The sequence below is a fragment of the Sphaeramia orbicularis genome, chromosome 12, assembly GCF_902148855.1.
Source record: "Sphaeramia orbicularis chromosome 12, fSphaOr1.1, whole genome shotgun sequence".
Lineage (NCBI taxonomy): Eukaryota > Metazoa > Chordata > Actinopteri > Kurtiformes > Apogonidae > Sphaeramia > Sphaeramia orbicularis.
This window is the reverse complement of record NC_043968.1, coordinates 76548182-76569328: the sequence shown is the minus strand read 5'-3', so window position 1 is coordinate 76569328 and position 21147 is coordinate 76548182. Positions and strand designations below refer to the sequence as shown.

General features: G+C 36.3%; 1 protein-coding gene across 1 annotated transcript in view; it reads left to right on the top strand.

The window, feature by feature from the left end:
- Positions 1-5359: 5359 nt before the first annotated feature.
- Positions 5360-21147, top strand: part of glis3 (GLIS family zinc finger 3) — a 59049-nt gene continuing 43261 nt past the window's right edge. The window contains exons 1-3 of the mRNA XM_030151092.1: positions 5360-5765; positions 9254-9422; positions 9509-10619. Coding sequence (XP_030006952.1) covers positions 5405-5765; positions 9254-9422; positions 9509-10619 — 1641 coding nt within the window. The 5' untranslated portion in view covers positions 5360-5404. The remainder of the gene's footprint in view (positions 5766-9253; positions 9423-9508; positions 10620-21147) is intronic.

The window sequence follows — 21147 nt, the reverse complement described above, 5'->3', positions numbered from 1 at the left end:
ATGCAGATATGGTGGAGGTTCATTTTTGTGTTTTGGTTTTCTTTATTTTGTATATCTTATTTATTATTATTTAACATTGTTTTATTAAATAATGGTTATTTGAAGCATCCAAAAAGCGCTTTTTACTGTCTGAGAGGCAGATGTAGTTCCTTTGTTGGGATTGAACTAAAATAATGTTCTGATGTTAGTTCTGAACTAATAGAATATGAACATTTGAACAGGATCTGAAACTGTAATGTCTGTGAAACATAATTTAAGTTTGAACACAGGAACATTTTGTGATAAAACACTAGATCCTGTTGGGATCAAATAAAAATGTGTTTAGTGTTTGTGCATATTTCTGGTGTAATTCAATTCTTCCAGGAAATAATCATTTTTTTTAAAAGAAACAAGCAAAAAATTGCCTTTTTAACAGCATCATGATATATCGTGATATATCGTATCGTGATCCTAGTATTGTGATTTGTATTGTATCGCCACATTCTTGCCAATACACACCCCTATTGGGATGGTGAGTTTCCAAAGGGTTCTAAAGGCAATATTCTCCAAACCACATGGGGGCAGTCTCCATAGACCCTAAACAATACAATGAAAAAGGATCATCTGAGTTTTTGAATGTGGACTGATCTGTGATCTGGTAAAGTTAACCTCCTCAGACCCACACATGGGTTTACTGTCCATGTTTGGGGACAAGAGTTTCACAGCTTTATACAAAAAAAGATAAGTAAATAAAACTGTCCACCATAAAGGACATTCCATAAAAAAAAAAAAAAAAATGCATCTGAAAAAACTGTTGCATCATGATGCTAGCCAATTATTTAATTAACCCTTTCATGTATGAATTATGAGAACCTTAGTTGAGTTTTTTTCCTGAGTGTTTTTATTCCTGTTTAGGCATAAAAAATAAAAAATAAAAAAAACGCGATTGAAATGCTTTTTATCAACTTACTTTTCATGGAGTTACAAAAATGTCCACTCAGCCGGACACCATGTGTTTAATTTCTGATGCAAAAAAAACCATGTATTTAAAACCCATCATCAGAAAGTGATCTGTGTGAAAACTATGAAATAAAAACATTTTTCGTGCAGCTACTCTGATGTTTTCTCACATTTTAACATACTCTAATACTAGTTATTAGTAACTTCATGCAGACAATATGCCAAAAAAAATAACCCTTTTTGATTAAGAAAACTGTTAATTACAGTCGAATACCAATTACCAATTGATTTAACACGTTACTGCAGATCAGGTTTATCAAGAACAGCAAAGTTACAGTAATGGTATGAATTACAGTGTATTATGGGATGATGCATAAGCGTCCACTGTGTCGGCTGATATGGAACTAAACAACAAAACCCATAAATATACAAGAGAACAGCTGTAGAATAACTGTCCACTGTAGTGACCACTGTGCATGAAAGGGTTAAAAAAAAAGCCCAAACTTGTGCTTTCCTGAGTCTCAGGAGGTTAAATATCTTCTTAATAAAACCAAAAAATAATTTAAAATGCATTTCAACTTTAGCCTAATTTTGAGTAATAAAATCAATCCAAAAAAAAAAAAAAATCTAGATACTTTTTTCATAATTCATGCATGAAAAGATTAAGGAGTAATACGGTCATGCAGAATAAGGCATTAAAAAGTGCTTTATATGATTGTCCATTTGTCAGTCCGTCTGTACATCTAGATGGATGGATATTTGTGCTGATAAACAACTAGTTAATGATTAATATGCCTACCTTAATATAAAGTGTTCATTTCTTATATATTATTCCTGAAATATTCTCCTTCAAGTTCAGTCTAAAATACTGCAAACACTGAACTGTATGGAGTTCGTGCTTTTTTTATGGTTCACGCTGTGAATCTTTGGATTAAAATTCCTTTTGATGATGTGCTAGTCTGAACATTTCATGGGGGATTCACCCTTGCAATAAAATAATCAGAAAGGCTTCGACAGCAGTCATAATTATCCCTACAACAGACATTTAACCCTTTATAGTTCACTCATAGAAATACTCTGAAATTCAAATTTTCAACCTTAGTGTGTTATTGGAGGATGTAACAAGACTTTGTTTTGTGAAATTTTTCAACATTTTTTATTGTCATGTAAAAAATCAAGGTCAATGAAGTTACCATATTTGGTTCCTTGCTCGTAAGTGGCAAAAAAAATCCAAGAACTACAAGAAAAACACATGTAGGATGGAAGGAACATGTATTTTAGAATATATAAATAATAATAATTGACTTTTGTTTTGATATGCAAGAATTAAAACTGAATTTCAAGGCATTTTTCTTTTTCAGTGTCAAAACAGACAAACCAAATTTAAAAAACAGATTGATTTTAGTTTTCTCTTCCGAATAACAAAAAAGAAAGTTACTACCTGACAAATGGAAAAACTGACTCAAAACGGCTTTTTTTTTTTTTTTTTTTTTCATTTTCTGGATGTTATTTTCAAGGAAAGAGCGCTTATGTCGAGGTCACAAAGATTCTTACAAATGATGGATTTGTACGAAATCTGGACATCGTAGACATGCTCCCTCCACGAATTTCTGTGAATTCCAGATTTTGTACGAAACTGGAAGATTCGTACAAACCCACTGTTCGTAATAATCTTTGTGACCTCGATGGCATTAGTGCTTTTTCCTTAAAAATGTCAACATCTGGTCTCAGAAAATGAAAAAAAAAAAAAAAAAACAGGCGTTTTTGGTCAATTTTTCCATTTGTCAGGTAGCAACTTTCTTTTTTTGTTATTAGGAAGCGAAAACTAAAATCAATCCGTTTTTTAAATTTGGTTTATCTATTTTGACACTGACAAAGAAAAACGCCTTGAAATTCAATTTTAATTCTTGTATTTTAAAACAAAAATCAATTAACCACTAGTTTTTCTTTTGTTTCTGAAAAGAAAATCCAATTACCAGAGGATACACTCAGCACACACAAACCTATGTGATGTTTTTGTTTACATTTTTGAACTAGAACAGGGAAAAATCAGTCAGACAGAGGAGGGAATGGGGTCTATATGTGTGTGCAGTATTATTAAATGAGACAAATGAATCCATGTATCATTTGTTCTTTTCATGTTCAATTGAGAATCCACAATCGGAAAACAAAAAAATGTGTTATTTCATTATTCACGTACAAATCAAAAATTAAAAAACAAGTTGTTTTTCATTCTCTCGATTGGATGCACAAATTAAAAATTGGAAATAAGCAAATGAACCAAATGTCGAGTTTCATGTTGACATTTTTGATATCTAATTTGGTTTGACCTGGAAGTTACTGACTTCTTTGTGTGTTATGTGAAGTGTCTTCTCCTTAGATTGTCTACCATGGACCCGCTGTATTAGACAAAACAACAAAACCTGGAAGATCCTGACCATTTTTTCAGTTGTCATGTCGTCTTCCTTCAGAGTAACGCATTTGCTGCCTCTGAATAACATGAAATTCTCCATTATCGCAGAATGCATTAGACAGAATAGTAGCAAACCCTCGACTGTCCAGATCAACACACCCAGAAGTCAGTAACTTCTGGGTTGGTCAGTGTATTTTTTGGTAACTGGATTTTCTTTTCGGAAATAAAAGAAAAACTACTGGTTAATTGATTTTTGTTTTAAAATAGACAAATTAAAATTGAATTTCAAAGCGTTTTTCTTTTTCAGTGATTTTTGTTTTCTCTAATAACAAAAAAGAATGTTTCTACCTGACAGAAATTGAAAAACGGACCAAAAACGGCTGCTTTTTTTCTGTGTCATTTCCAGTTCTTACGAATTCTGGAGTTTGCAGACATTCATGGAGGGAGCATGTCTACGATGTCCAGATTTCAATTGCACTGGAAGTTTCATACAAACCCAACGTTCGTAAGACCATTTGTGACCTTGGCATTAGCATTCTTTGAAAATGACAACATCCGGTCTCAGAAAATGCCTTGAAATTCAATTTTAAAATTAAAATCAATTAACCACTAGTTTTTCTTTTGTTTCCAAAAAGAAAATCCAATTACCAAAAGACACACTGACAAGGGTTATACCAAATCGGACACCAAAAATGTCAACATGAAATCCCACATTTGGTCCATTTGCAAATTTCCAATTTTTAATTTATGTGTACAATCCAAATAATGAAAAACAACTCTTTTTTTGATTTTTGATTTGTATATGAATAATGAAATAAGTAATTTTTTCATTTTCCGATTGTGGATTCTCAATTGAATGTGAAAAAAATGAATGATACACGGATTCCAAATGTATTGCTCTGTTTTATTTTGATTGTCCTGTGTCTGAAATGTGTGCTTTCCTTTACTTTTGCATGATGCAGAAAAGGCATACACTGTTGCATAAAAAGTCACCAGAATACAGGGAAGTGTTTGACACTCCAAAGTTCTTGTGGGAGGAATCCAGACACAGATAATCTACAGGAAACTTACACCTATGGGTCTGAGTAGGGATGTAACGATTACTGGTATAACGATAAACCGCAGTAAAATTGCAGACGGTTAGTATTACCGTTTAAATTCTAATTCTCATGATAACTGTGTTTGATTACCGCACTTTTAAGGGAAAAAGGTCTATGTAAAGATCTGCTTTTATGTCAAATATTTGAGTTTTAATTTATTACAATTTTAATTTTCTATACCTAATATTTGGAACCAATTTTCACTTTTGAAGTCTTTGAAAAGGTTCCTTATGTGTATGTTTTTATGCTGCTGACAACACTGTGAATTTCCCCATTGTGGGATCAATAAAGGAATATCTTATCTTATTTTATCTTATCGTATCTTATCTTAAGCATCTGTGTCATTTATGAAATAAATTATATACATTTTTCAAATTGGATTTTATATTTTTTTGTGTTTTCTGTCCTTTTTTGTTTTTATAGTAGGTTAAAGAGAAAAAAATAATAGACAGATGATATAGATGAAGTTGTGCTGAAAAAACAGATCCCAAACATGGGTACAGTAAACATTTGTTTATATAGTATATAAAGGCAAAATCAGAAGGACTGAAAAAGGGACAAAATAGGCTCAGACCACTAAGGGTTAATATTTGAATGTTTCTGCAACAGAAGGTACATTGTGCCAATTATTTTATTTGTTTATTTATTTATTTTTAAATCCAACTTGGTTAAATTATTTCAGTGTGTGTGTATAAGTACTTTTTGAACATTTTGGGCACAATTTATACAATACCGTGATAATAATGATAACCGTGATAATTTTGGTCACAATAATTGGGTATGAAATTTTCATATCGTTACATCCCTAGATCTGAGTAAACTTTATTTAGGGAATCCGTGTTTTACATTGTGTTGTTTCACACTATCCTAGGTATGAGCGCTGGATTACAACATCCTGTGTAAAGATCGACTTGCAAACACATGGCTACCTCTTGAACACAGAGCTTCAAACATGAGTGGGAAGGGATGCCAGCTCCTGGTGTCTCCCTGCAGTGCGTCTCCATCCCTGAGCATGATCCGAGGACACCAGTCTCAGCCCATCAGGATACCCATGTCCTCCCCCCAAAAGTCGACCCTTAGTTCCTCGTCAACAAGTATGGAGGAAGTCAAAAGACGGACTATGCCCTCCGCTGGGAAGCAAAGCGGAAGCCATGTGGTTCTCCCAGCCCTGAGCCTCCGCAGGAAGGTGTTAACGAACGGGAAGTATCTTAGCATTCCAGGTACAACAACACTGCAAGATGAAGGGGCTCGTCATCCTCCGATGGCAACACCTGCAAAGACAAAACTGTCCTCATTTAGCAACAGTTTCAAAGGTAAAACAAAAGTAACTGCATGGAATATACATCACATTCCAAGATACATATGGGTGCTTCTATGAAACTGGGTTTATTTTGGTATCTGTCACTTTTTCAGCTTTTTAGACCCAATAATAAAAGGTAAATGTAGACATATTTCCCCAAGGATGGACCTAATGATGACCTCAGATGAATACAAAAAAAAGTATCCTCTTGCTCTGAGCCATCCCATAATTAATGAATTTTTAATCAAATATTGGGTCCAAAAATAGGACCCAAATATGGACATTAAATCTCCCTAGGTTTCAGTGCATTAGATGTGAAAACGTGTGTAAATGGTCTTCTATAGACTATAAATAAAGACACTGTGTTAAATGTGTCGATCCTAATGGTTTTTCTAATCCACACGTGGGTTTTTCATCAATCTCAGTCTCATTCCAGGTTTGGTGTGGAACCCATTGTGTCCACTGGTGTTACATGCAGAACCTGCCCAGTTAAGCACAAATAAATCGTGAATGATTTTGCAACAGCGGTCATTTTTGTGAAACACTCTGCCTTGTATAATTAGTTCAATTCCCAAAATGTACCTGTGAGAGAATAAACTTTTTTTTTTTTAAAAAGTAGTGCGTAATTTTTATGTCCTTTTTACCGTGTTACGTGCAGATTGTTGTATAAAAATAATATATAAATAAAAAAGTGTTTTATCTGAAAAATTGTTAGTTAGTAATAGTTTATCTCGGTAAGTATTCATTTTTAAAATAGGCCCAAAGTGCTTCCAAACTGGCTTTATAACATTAGTCTACATCTGGTTTGAATTTTTAGCCCCTCTGTCCTGTTTTTGGGACCAGTTTCAAAGAAACACCCATCTGAAAATAATCTGTAGTGTATTAGCAAGATTCAAATGCATATTTTGATGGAAACTTTCTCCAACTTCTTCGCTGAAATGTAACTTCTTGGATGTCGAACACACTTGATCAAAACCACAAAATGTACTATTCATGTGCATACTCATACTTCATTTATTCTCTATAAACCTGTCCAACTTCTGTTTTCTTTTCGTGCTTTTTGTTCTCTTATTTTATGATAATTAAGCGAGCAAAAAGCTTTCCCCTGAATTTTCTACAGAAGAAAAGTTGAGGGGGGTGAAACCTCATTAGTGATTAACAGAGCAGAAAGTGTGTGTGGCCTGGACAGGTTGATGAGGGAAATTCCACAATCTGTTGTATAACACTTAGCTGGAACAAACTGTGTTACGTGTGAATTCAAGTTGCTGTTTTAATCCTTTTTTAGTATGTGACATTTCTCTACTAAAAGATCTAAAAATGGCCACACCTATATTTTGTATTTTGTTGATTTCTATACTTGTTTCCAACTGTTTAAATTCAGAGAAATGTTTTATCCAAAGTTATGGGTGGTTGTACTTACTTGTGGCTTCTTAATCAAAATGAAATTATGTCATATAGATATACTCTAAATATGAGATAAAAATTGTAATACAATTCTGAATCTATAAACATTATTTCTGCCTGAATTGTACTGTAGATTTCACCGGGGGAAGCTTGCTTACGCTTTACTTACCTACTCACCACTGTTCACCTTTGATTTGATTTAAAATCTTTATTTTGAACATGTAGACAGTGAAATCAAAACAAAACTAACCAACAAAGTATCAGTAATGGTACAGAAAAGGTTGATAAGTAAACAAAAGAGAAAAGAGAAAAAAAAATACAAATAAATAAAATTATACATGCTCGAAAAGGATTAGAAAGAAGTAAAAACGTATATATTCCTACCCCCAATCTCTATTCCTTATGATCTCTATATAAATAATAGCAATTATTATTTTATATAAATATCAATATGATAATAGGCAAGGCAAATTTATTTGTGTAGCACATTTCATGTACAGGACAATTCAAAGTGCTTTACATAAAACCATCACAGGAGAGGCATAAAAATGCATTTAAGATGAGAGAGAGTTAAAATAAAAGACATAAATTATATTAAAAACATTAATATTAAAATTAAAATAGACATTAAAATCATCAGCAATAAAATGTGATTTTAAAGTTCATTTAAAAGACATTATTTAAGAGTTTAAAGGAAAGCTGCAGTAAACAATAATGTTTTCAGGCCTGATTTAAATGAGCTGGCAGTTTGAGCCGACCTCAAGTATTCAGGATGTTTATTCCACAGCTGAGGAGTAGAACAACTGAATGCTGCTTCTCTTTGGTTGGTTCTGATAATAATGATAATAATAATAATAATAACCTTTCATATTAGCATACATATGTCATGTAACTAGGGATTTAACAATATGAAAATTTCATGTCACGGTTATTGTGACCAAAATTATCACAGTTATTATTATTATTATTATCGCGGTATTGTTGAAATTGTGCTCAAAATGTTCAAAAAGTACTTATACACACACTGAAATAATTTAACCACATTGTATTTAAAATAAATAAATAAATAAACAAATAAATAAATAAAATAATAGGCACAATGTACCTTCTGTTGGCAGAAACATTCAAATATTAACCCTTTAGGGGTCTGAGCCTATTTTTACGGAAGTGTGTTGCATTCACACAAAAAATAAAATTCAGCTCTGTTCCTCCGAATTAACAAGAAACTGTTTTGTGAAAAAATAAAAATTCGGCTCTGTTTTTACAAGATAATTATCTTGTTAATTCAGAAAAACAGAGCCGAATTTATTTTTTTGTATGAATGAATAGGCTTCCGTATATTTGTCCGTTTTTCAGTCCTTTGGATTTTGCCTTTAAATACTATATAAACAAATGATTATACCCATGTTTGGTGTCTTTTTTTTCAGCACAACTTCATCTATATCATCTGTCTATTATTTTTTTCGCTTTAACCTACTATATCAACATAAAAGGCCAGAAAACACAAAAAAATATAAAATCTGATTTGAAAAATTTATATACTTTATTGCATAAATAACACAAAGATGCTTAATGAACCTTTTCAAAGACTTTAAAAGTGAAAATTGGTTCCAAATATTAGGTATATAAAATCAAAATTGTAATAAATTAAAACTATAGTCAAATATTTGACATAAAAGCAGATCTTTACATAGGGTTTTTTCCCCTAAAAGTGCAGCAATCAAACACAGTTATCATGATAATTAGAATTTAAATGGTAATACTAACCGTTGGGAATTTTACCGCGGTTTATCGTTATACCGGTAATTGTTACGTTCCTACACGTAACAAAAGTAAAAACAATCTAAAATTTAGCAACACTTAAAATTCTAATTAAAAGTGTAAATGGCTAAAATCAATGCAATTATTAAAACTAATTGAAAAACATTCAATCAATAAAGTAAAATAACAGTATTCCATAAATCAACACTCTTTTAAATCATCTTTTGCTACTATATCTTTAGTTATTATGACACTTAGGGGCAGAATTATACACCGTGTGGTGTCATTATTTGTAGTAATACACTGTGGTAATGTTTACTGTTTTTTGTTGAGTAGATCCCTCTGTGTCTGTGCGGACCATGGAGGTGTCTGGCCACCACCCAGCTGGTGCTAACCTGACAGTGACCCGCCATCCCCTGACTGTGTGTACCGGCCAGCCACATACTGCAGCGCCACCTCCCCCTTCACATCCCCCAAGTGTGCAAATTCCTCACACCGATGCCAGGTGGGCAACATCAATAACACCACATTGTAATGAGCTCAGTAAAACTTAAGTGCATTACTTAAGCAGATATCAACAATCTGTTTCAGGTCTTTATTATCCAGAGAATCCTTGGCATCCACTACCCTCAGTCTGTTTGAGACTCAGTCGGTGTTTAGCGGCAGACATGATTGGCCATATGGTTACCGTGTCCTTCCCCCGCTGGGTCTTCCTCTGTACTCCGCCCAGGCCGCTGAGGGCAGTGAGCAGACCGGACATTCCCCCGACACAGCCACCACCGTATCAGGTGGAACAAGCACCTCTGCCTCCCTGCCGTCATACCTCTTCACAGGTGATGCCGGAAGCCCCCGACAGTCTCGATCAAAGAAACGAGCTCTCTCCATGTCGCCGCTGTCAGACGTCATGGGCACTGACTTCAACTTCATCATACGCACCTCACCTACCTCACTTGTGGCGTATATTAATGGTTCCCGCAGCTCTCCAGCATCGCACCCCACTCTCTCACCTGTTCTGTCTGAAGGTTATGGTCACTTTCTGGGGGTGAGAGGCCAAGGTATCCCCCAAACACAAGCCCACAGTGTTCCAGGCTCATCACAGGCTGTTGCTCTACACTCTGAGTGTGGACATATGCAGAGGCTTGAACACAGCGGGGGTCTGGAGAGCCGAATGGCGAACATGGTGGTGGAGCGGCAGTGCCTCCCAGAGGAAGGAGGGACACCTGTGGATGCAGAAAACAGCAGCCAAACCACCAGTATCCTGCAGCCACCTCGACATGTAGAGCCAGCAGACGCTACTCCACAAGGGCCTCCTCCACCATACCACTCCCATCAGCACATCCACCTTCAGAGGGGCCACTGCAGAATAAACCCCCCTTCTCAGGACCCCTTTACACAGGCTCCCACGGTTCCTCCGAGGCATGGAATGAGCTTTTTCCCCCAGGTCCCCATGCTGGAGGAGGAAGAAGGAGAGCTGGAGGACTATGGAGCCCATAGCTGTCGATGGTTGGACTGCAGTGCGGTCTACGATCAAAAAGAGGAGCTGGTCAAGCACATAGAAAAACTCCATGTGGACCAGAGAAAGGCTGAGGACTTCACATGCTACTGGGTGGGATGTCCACGCAACTTTAAGCCCTTTAACGCCCGATACAAGCTCCTTATCCACATGAGGGTCCATTCAGGAGAGAAACCCAACAAGTGCACGGTATCCAAAGCAAATCACCACTCTTTACTTTCACTAAAACCTATCCTTTAGTTTCACAAACAGCATCAAAAGCTATAACCGACATCTTCTATTGCTTATACAATGCAGACTCTCCAGCTATGCTCAACCAGGTGATTGTTTGTACTCGCTGTGAAAAGTCTGGCTGAATGCAGTCAAAGCAGTTGGATGTCAGGGGCTCAGTGAGTTCAGTTCTCAGTGTTCCATTCAGATTCACAGTATCTGCTTAAAGGCTTCCAAGCCCAGAGCTACAGAAAAAAAAAAACGCCTTGATGTTCTCTGTATTTATAGCCAAGGTTTAGATCAGAATTATGGCCTCTCTTTTCTTAGCTTTAGCCATGGGGTAATTAGCCGAGCTCTGTGATAACTGACATGGGAGTTAACTCAATTATGTAGTTATTAAATCAGCACAAAGGACGCAGAGCACTTTAGATCTGGCATGGCACCATGCCTCTCTAGTAGCTACTGGCTCTGTCAACAGCAGGGGGTTTGCCAGGCCATCGTCTGACAAACTTGGCCATGGTTCTGGGAAGGTGATGGCCCATAGTCTGGCTCTCTGCAGGTCTGCGTCTGTGGCCAAAGCGTTGGCATCTCTTCATAGTCCTCATTAGGGATGCACAATGATTGTTTTTTACAACCGATACTGATAACCGATAACTTCCCGCTTCTTGTAACCAATACAGATACCAAACAACAATAGTTCCCATTCTTCCAATTCTTTTATTCTTATCTCCAGTCAGTGTTAAACTCCGTTAATAGTCCAATAAGGGCTTCTACAGAACCTGAAGCCTATGTCAGCTTCAAATGGACAGTAGACCAAGGGTTTTCAGTTCCTATTATTTATGTCTACAGACAGAATTTGGTGATGATCGACTGCTGTTTTCACACATTCAGCTTCGTTCAGCTTTTTCTCTATAATGTGTCCCTATGGCAGATTTTTCAACCTTGGGGTTGCAACCCCACGTGGGGTCACCTGGAATTCAAATGAGGTCACCTGAAATTTCCTGTAATTGATAAAACTAAAAAAATAAAAACTTCCTAATAAAAAAATATATGGTGAGTTGAGAAAGACAATAATAATAATAATAATAATAATAATAATAATAATAATAATAATAATAATAGCTTTATTTGTATAGCACCTTTAAAAACAAAGTTTACAAAGTGCTTGGGCAGAGGGCACAACAGCAGGATACAAGAAGCAAGTAAAAAGACTAAAACAGAAGCAACACAATAAGAAAGATGTGTACAACAAATGCAAAAAATATGGTACTTAGAATAAATTAAGTGAATCGGAGGAAAGAGGGCAGGGATAACGTAACATGATGCTGTTAAATCAATGCAAAAATGAATAAATGAGATCAAACAACATCATGTATGAGAATATAAATTAGTCATCAAACAAGATAAAATCACATTTAAAAAAGTTAAAATTAAAAATTAAAAGGGACAGACATCACATAGCACAACACATAAAAGACATGACAAACTCTGAAGCTCAAACTGAAGCTCTGTGGTACTGTTTATCTTTCAAATGTTCATTGTGGTCAGTTTAAGATGCTGCAGCTCTTTCATAATTCATAGTTTGAGTTATTGTTTGTTCAGTATTAATTTACAGCCTTGTAAATAGAAGCTGGACTGACTGTACATATCCTGACCAAGGAAAATCAAATTCTCACTTTGCAGTAATCTACACCTGGCTTAACTGCCTACATCCAAAACAATATACATTATAAAGCCTAAACATCGTCTAAAATTAATGCTTATTTGCAACATAGTATAGCAAACTATTACACGATCAAAAACAAATTCATTTTACCAGAAACATGAAGACATTGAATGTCTGGGGTCGCCAGACATTTGTGATGCTAAAATGGGGTCACGAGCCAAAAAAAGGTTGGAACCACTGCCCTGTGGAGAGGACAAGGCTGAATGTGGACAACATCCATTAAACTGGGGTTGGGGTTGTGATTTTAGCAGAGGTGAAAGTGGGTGTGGCTACAGATGTCCTTTGGTGCTGATTGATCACTGTTCTGGGGCATTAAGCTACCTTCTGCTTTTTTGACGTTCAGCGTTTTCAAATGTCCCTCTTCTTCTGCTGCTGTCGGAACAAAACAGACAAAACAACCGCTCTCAATCTTCCTCTTGGTCTTACAGCCGTAGCACAGAGTAAGGAACTGAAAACCCTTTTACCTACAAACAATGGACTGATCCACACCTCTTCTTCTTCTTTTTCTCGTTTTTTCTGGCGGTTGCCACGGCAACAACGTGCACTGTGTACAGGTGAAATGCACCAAATCTAAGCAAATTAAATCAATTATTATGGGCTGTATTTATCGGTGAAAACTTTAATCATCAGAATTATCTGAATGATGTCATTCTTTTCAATATCGGGCTGATAATTACCTCCGCCAAGGAGGTTATGTTTTTGCCAGGGTTTGTTTGTTTGTTTGTTTGTCTGTTTGTTTGTTTGTCTGTCCGTTAGTGTGCAACATAACTCAAAAAGTTATGGACAGATTTGGATGAAATTTTCAGGGTTTGTTGGAAATAGGATAAGAAAGAAATGATTAAATTTTGGTGGTGATCAGGGGTGGGGGGGCCCACGGGGGGGGGCCACTGATCAGCCTTGGTGGAGGTCTGCGCTCTCCGAGTGCTTCTAGTTTTTCTTGCGTATTGTTAATTTTTGGGGAGGTATTCATATAAGCCCTTTTTGGTTGCTGTAGCCCGAGTGCTTCTAGTTTGTTTGTTTGTTTGTCTGTTTGTTTGTTTGTCTGTCCGTTAGTGTGCAACATAACTCAAAAAGTTATGGACAGATTTGGATGAAATTTTCAGGGTTTGTTGGAAATGGGATAAGGAAGAAATGATTAAATTTTGGTGGTGATCAGGGGTGGGGGGGCCCACGGGGGGGGGCCACTGATCAGCCTTGGCGGAGGTCTGCGCTCTCCGAGTGCTTCTAGTTATCAGTGCCGATAGTTATTGTGCATCCCTAGTCCTCATTATTGATCCACTAGCTCAGATACCTTGCAAGAAAGTTTTTATTTATTTATTTATTTCGGCTAAAATTTACTTAGGGGGTCAAATGCGTGGCCAATTTTGTCAAAAAAAAAAAGAAATGCATAGCACTGTGTTGAAATAATGCTAATACATTTCTGCACAGACTACTGATATTATTTGACAGTGGAAGCTATATTTTCAGAAATATTGGATTTTGAATAGCACGTGTATGTGAAAACTTTTGCTGGTGGACGGACATGACATTACCTATGATGATCTGGTCAGTACCAGTACTTTATTAGTAATAAACTTAAATACTTACTATTGCTAAATATCCTCTTATTCATAAATGTTAGTATTGTGGATCTAAAACAATAACAGCTGACACAAAAACACAAAATGTGGCAGTGGACGGATGTGACATGGTTGTTACAGATCCCATCATACTGATGCTCAGCAGCCATGTCACCGTTTCCACAAATGATCCCTGTGCAAAAACTAGGATCAGAATTATTTATTGTATAGTTTATCATCATACTAAAGAGGAAATAACAATATAGAATTGTTATTTCTTAATAAAAATGCTTATTATTAGAAAACTGTTGATTTAAAAAGTGACATGTGACATTCTTAATGTATGTACTGGTGTAACATAAGCAGGATGGATCAGCACCATACTCCATACTGCAGCCTGTAAAAATAAAACATGTGATATGTAGTATATAATTTTGTAAGAAAAAATGGGGAATCTTAAAGAATAGAATATTTGTTTTTCAGGTAAATTCAATTCAAATATAACTTGGCCATTTGTGACATGAAAATATAGCATTAATTGTGATGAAATCGGACATTTTTGAGCTGAAAACATAGTTCATATGACCATCAACATGTTGCAACAGAAGTGAAATGCTGTAAATTTGCATAACTTGCATTTACCAACACAAAGTTCCTTTGGGGATTCACTTCTATTGATTTCTTATGAACAAAGACAGAAATAAGACCTCTAAGCAAATTTTAGCTGATTTATTATAATTGTTTGGAAATCATTACTTCAGCTTTGAATGCAGATGACATTCTTTTCTTATGTTTTTGTCTTCACTTGCTCTGGCAAAATCCTTAAGGTTTAGAATGCTAATAGAAAAACCACTGACTATGCAAGCATGTCACTGCTTTCAACCAGTCAATTATTAACGGAAGGCATACCTGCTGTCGACCTTTTGTACCAAAATACCCACTTACTAGTTGAAAGTAGCTCTGTTGCCATGGGTCTGTTGTCGGATGTGTCTGTCTCACTATATAATCATTCAATAGCATACGGGGCCAAAAGGAAAAAGCCAAGTGCCATGTTCATTTATTGTACAATATTTATAGCACATACCATGCAAGGTGTGCGTTAACAAGTCAACAAAAATACTCATTATACATTTAACGTACAGCACTTCTTCAGTCAAGTCAAGCATGCATTCATTTTTTATCATGAACATCATAAACACAATATCTGAATGTGAATACTTCTGCCAGTTCTTGCATAAAAAATACGCACCACTCACATTATACAACTGTGATGTGGCGGTGAGAGATGTTTTCTTCCTGACTGGCAGGTGATTAAACTAATACATAGTAAGTGAGGTGTGAGCCAGCAGCAGAACAATAAGGCAGCTCTTGTTACACATTGAACATATAGGGCAGGCCCAGACTTGTGCCTATCATTTCACAATCTGTTTAATGATGATTGAACAGTCTGTTAACACATCCTTGGCTCACTGGTTTGTTTGTGTCTGCCAAAATATATCAGATATGAAAAGCATGAGCTGAACTTAAAACCATAACCTTAACTATCAGGAGCCGACTGGGGAAATATTGGAGCTGTATTTTATAGCATGCTATGTATGTTGTTTTTATTCATAGACATATTTTCAAGGTAGCGAAGAATTGACTCAATCTTTTACCTTAATGTCAACTAAAAACAAAAACAAAACAACTTTGAAAACAAAAGAAGAGAAAATACCCCTCGATTCATTTTAGGTTTTAGGACTTGATCTATTATGTTTTTAGTTTGCATTTTTTATGTTTTTTGTTTTTTTTTTGTCTTTTTCAGGAAAACAATCATTTCTCTGAGGGTTGAGGCTTGGCAAAGTGACTGGAAATCAAACCTTATGTACTTCCAAATCTCCATAATTTCCCTAGCTGCGTGTAATTCAAGCCCTGCTGATACAGCTGAGGGCAGCCAAACGACACTTCAGGTTTGACAACATTTTAGGGGCCATCCTTACCAATTGTTTTGTTGTAAACGGAGCCAATATTGGCACTAGGAACTGTTTCTTCACAACACAGAAAGCGTTTTTGTATTACATGACCTGTCATCTCCATCACCGAGCAAACTTTTATAATCACTAAAGAAAAAAACAAAGTTAAACTAAAGAAAAAAAGGTGATAGTCAATTAATTAGTCACACTGTTGTGTCACTTATTCTAATATAGTTATCTAACATGCCTGAATTCTGAACCTCCTCCTCAATGCATAAACGGTGACATTTTTACATTTTCTAAAACCTCATCAACACCCATGTATTTCCATGTTCTACAAGTTTTAATGAGAAAACTCAAACTACACGAGGGAGGTGGCAACATTGTGGAAATAGAATGCAATACAATACAATACCATAGGCTTTATTGTCATTTTACTCCAACGAAATTGGTTTAGAATGCCCTTACCAAAGTGCAACAGATAAAATATCTAGGGCTACTACTGTCGAATATTTTATTATTTGAGTATTCTACCGAAAATTCCTTTGATTAATCGAGTAATCGGATAAAACTTAGTTTTGCTTGGTTAAAGAGCAATTATAAATACGCAAGAGGAAATAAGGTATTTCACTTAATAATGAAGGACCAGTTGGTTTCCTTTTTTTTTTTTTTTGATAATTAACAGTTTTTTTTCTTACATTCATATTGTGCATATGCAACAAAATGTATTTTCTTGACTAGAAACATTTCCAGAGAGGCAATTGAAAAGAAAAATAAATAAAACACAAATAAAAATAAATAAAATGTAATTACTTTCAACTCAGTATTTCTTGTAAGTATTAAAAAATATAAGGCATTAATAAATTTAAAAAAAAAACGGCATAAACATTGTCTTTTTGTTGTGCAACTGAACTTTGGCAGCTGCAAGTTTCAGAATTTACAATTTAGACAAAACAGGAATGCGTTGTGGCGTATAAGAGGCAAGAACATTTGAATGGGAACTTGGAACGAGTCCATGCATGAACAGTTTTACACATTTCTGCTATATTCAGGAGAATCAAGGCAATTTTCCCCCCCACCTTATCTGTCTGTCTCATAACCTATAACCCCCCCCACACACACACACACACACACACGTCCAGTTAATTGATGATTCGCTTCATTTTTGCAAGAAGTAGTTGGCTTTTGCCAAAATCAGGCCATGACAAGGTAAGAGAAAGCTTTGAGCAACCCATGCACCATTTTGGCCGTGCTTTTGGGAAATTAACCATGGAAATCATGGGTGCACGGCTCGCTGTCTAAATCTGTGCTTGTCACTATCGTAATAAACCATCCACACATTCGACAGTTGCCATAATTAACTGAAACCTAGCCCTCCACAGGGCTAACGTTACGTTAATAAGGTACATTAACGTTAATCTCACTGATTTGCGCTACGTTAACTCTATTTTATCTGGGGTCCTCCGCTCCATTCTGGGTGTCTTATGAGAAGATGCTACATTGCAGATGTGCTGTTGTGGTATGGAAGGGCCGTGTTACAACAGATACATGTCATGGTGTTTACCTGCTGTTCAGTCTGAAACGCTTCCACACTTCCAACATTTTCTGTCTTTTTTAGTGTTTTTTTTTTTGTCTGTTGTTATCATTGCTGTATTCACTCGCCTGTCTATGTTGCCTCTTCCATCTTCCCGTTGCTTCAACCAAACACTTCCACGTCCTCCGTCATCTTCCTTTGCGTGAGTAACGTAAGTGCGCTGTGCCACATTAAATAGTTCATGCGAAATGCCGTTCTTTGAGCTATACAATTAAATAAGCGATTCCTCGGGGCAGAGAATATTCCTCGATCATTTTTTGTAATTGAGGTACTCGAATAACTCGAGGAATTGTTTCACCCCTAAAAATATCCAATCCAACTTTATTTATAAGGCACTTTAAAACAACCACAGTGGGCCAAAGTGCTGTACAGAAGACTAAAAGCACAACAAAAAATTAATAAAAGCATTAAAAAACAATAAAATAAAATAAATAAAATAAGTTGAGATCTAAAAATATAAAAACAGAAGTGAAATGTCAACATTACAAGAGTGTTAAAAGGCCAAGGAGAACAGGTGGGTTTTAAGAAGAATAGCAACTAGAAAAGCACTCGGAGAGCACAGGCCTCCGCCAAGGCAGATCAGGGTGGGAGGGGTCATGAAGGATCTTCTTTGCCCTGTTAAGCCCCTCAGAGTCTGCAGTATCCTCCAGGGAGGGCCCGATGATACTCTGTGCCGATTTTGTGACCCCCTGCAGAACGCAAATTAGTTGAGGAATAGTTTTCCTGCTGTGAATGTAATCTGTAGTAGTATTAACATATGCAGAATTTAAGTGCACAACAGCTGTAACAGAAACAACTAGGACAGAATCACCTGTAATTCAGTATCCACATCGAACTGGCTTTCCACCTGGTCCACCTTGGAGATTCTATTGGTGTAAATCTGTTCAACACACTATATTCATCCATCAAATATATCAGCTGTAGAATCTACGAGCAGGGACAGATGTTTAATTAAGAAGGTTGAACACTGATCCATTCCATGTAGAAGTGAATGGAACATCCAACTGATCACCTAAACAGGTCTGAAAGAAATATGAAAAAAATATAGTTTGGTTGTTTAACAAATGTAAGACATCCTTTTTGTTCAAATCCATGGTCTTATTTCTTAGTTTTACAGACATTATCAGGATAAAGGATCCATTTGGAGATGATGGATGTGACTGTTTTACTTCAGTAACTGACTCATGCATCACTGAACAAGGACCAAAAGGATTTCATAGACAGAATTATGCATTTGACTGAAACACACACACACACACACACACACACACACACACACACCTATTTATAAAAATAAATACAAAGTGGGTAAAACAGATAGGAGACCAGAACATGTCCTTTGTCTGTTCACATTGCAGTCCAACCTTAGTCTGTCCAAACTGAAACTGTCAGTGTGTCCCAAAATGCTTCAGGTTAAAATATTGCTGTAGTGAGGACATTAGATGTAAATGGTCTTCTTTGGCAACCTCTTAGGGTCACTAGTGACCCATTTTGGAGTTCAAGTTAGGGCTTAGAATTTACATTAGGGTTATATTTGAGCTGTGTTCACACTATTGTGGTTTAGGTTGTTTCAGTCACATGTTAGAACCAGAAACTAGAATATGTTCCCTTTCGAATAAAGCCTACTACAGGTGTGATCTTAGGCCATGTCCACGCAAAACCGAATCTTTTCCTATCCGATCTTTTTCTTTGTCATTTTTCTAGTTTACCGGCCGACAGGCGTCCAGTGGCAGCATCTGTCGTCTGTCGTCCGTTACAAAAATTTCAATCGTGTTCTTCTCTGAAACTACAGTCCTGATTGACTTCAAACTTGGTATACAGCTTCTGTATGATGATGTCAACAAAAGTTAGTGAAATTATTTGGATCTGGATCTGATTCTGGATTTGGTGCGACTTTGAAAAATTTCCCCATTATAAGAGATAGGAAGTGGATCGATGCAATAACTCAGTAAATATAAATGATATCCAGTGTAAATTTCTACAGTCCAGCCCTGATGGGGAGATGACCAAAACATAATGTCCACATGCTGATCAGGATCTTCTTCTGGATCCGGGAACTTACGGAAAATTTAACATGGGCTCTTATGGGGAAAAACTTTCAATTGTCTTCTTCTCCCAAACTACAGTTCTGATTGACTTCAAACTTGGTATACAGCTTCTGTATGATGATGTCAGCACAAGGTATTGAAATTATTTCGATCCGGATCTGATTCGGGATTTGGTGCGACTTTGAAAAATTTTCCCATTATAACAGATAGGAAGTGGATTGATCCAATAAATCAGTATCAATGATATCAAGTTGGAATTTGAATTTTTTACAGATCTGATTGGAATATGACCAAAACATGGGCTATTTCTGTAATGTAATAAATACACAGAACTGGGTGATAATAAGTGGCATCTGGATACATTTCCCAAAGCTTTTAATTTGGCCGGTAAGCTACAGGGCTATTGGTCCTATTTTTAAAAAGTGCTCTGTAAACACGGAGTCATTTCAGGAAATATCTGGATCCACACAAAACTACTGAAAACAATGTAGCACTGATGCCAGGTTTGTATGTGGTGTTGTGATGCTCTCACAAAAAATGAAGATGTGGAGCATGTGCATAAAGCTTGCTTGATTCTTCCAGGTCTGATCTACAGGGTGGGGAAGCAAAATTTACAATATTTTGAGGCAGGGATTGAAAGACAGTGTATGACCAATTAGTTTATTGAAAGTCATGAGAATTTATTTGCCACAAGAAAATTGACATAATAGAAAATGTTTTTATTCTATGTGTCCTCCTCCTTTCTCAATAACTGCCTTCACACGCTTCCTGAAACTTGTGCAAGTGTTCCTCAAATATTCGAGTGACAACTTCTCCCATTCTTCTTTAATAGTATCTTCCAGACTTTCTCGTAATAGTTTTGCTCATAGTCATTCTCTTCTTTACATTATAAACAGTCTTTATGGACACTCCAACTATTTTTGAAATCTCCTTTGGTGTGACGAGTGCATTCAGCAAATCACACACTCTTTGACGTTTGCTTTCCTGATTACTCATATGGGCAAAAGTTTCTGAAAAGGTATGGATAATAGTGTTAGGTATGATTATGACATCAATATATGTTTGGTTTCAAAACAATTGACGTAGTGTCTGCTGAGAAAAAACAACTAAATGTTCATTGTAAATTTTGCTTCCTCACCCTGTAATATTTCCTCCTGGTAGCCCCTCTCTGCAGTAGTAGTGAATGTTGTTGCTATGGTTGTTTGTTGCTCATTGTAATGAAAGAGGAGCTGAAGATTTAGATTCAATATTTCCATTAAGCTCAATAGCTGTTGAAGCACCAGTACTACTCTGTAGTCCGCCATTGTTGATGTTGTGAAGTGGTGTCTTGCTTCCGGGCTGAAAGGTTATAGAAGTGGGGCTATGACATCATCATTTTAGAAACATTGCAGTTTGGTCATACAAATACTGTATGTGAAACTGGCGTTTTCAAATTTATCCACTCTGGGACCTGGTTTCAAAAAGTTGTTGTTTCAGTGACACGTATGGACGAAAGGCCTATCCGATACAAAACTTTTGTGGATGCGACGGAAATCATCCTCATATGGAGGGCCTTAGATTCCTCTTGTTTTAAACCAGAGGTGTCAAACATTAAGCCCACGGGCCAAAACAGTCCAATCTGGCTACTG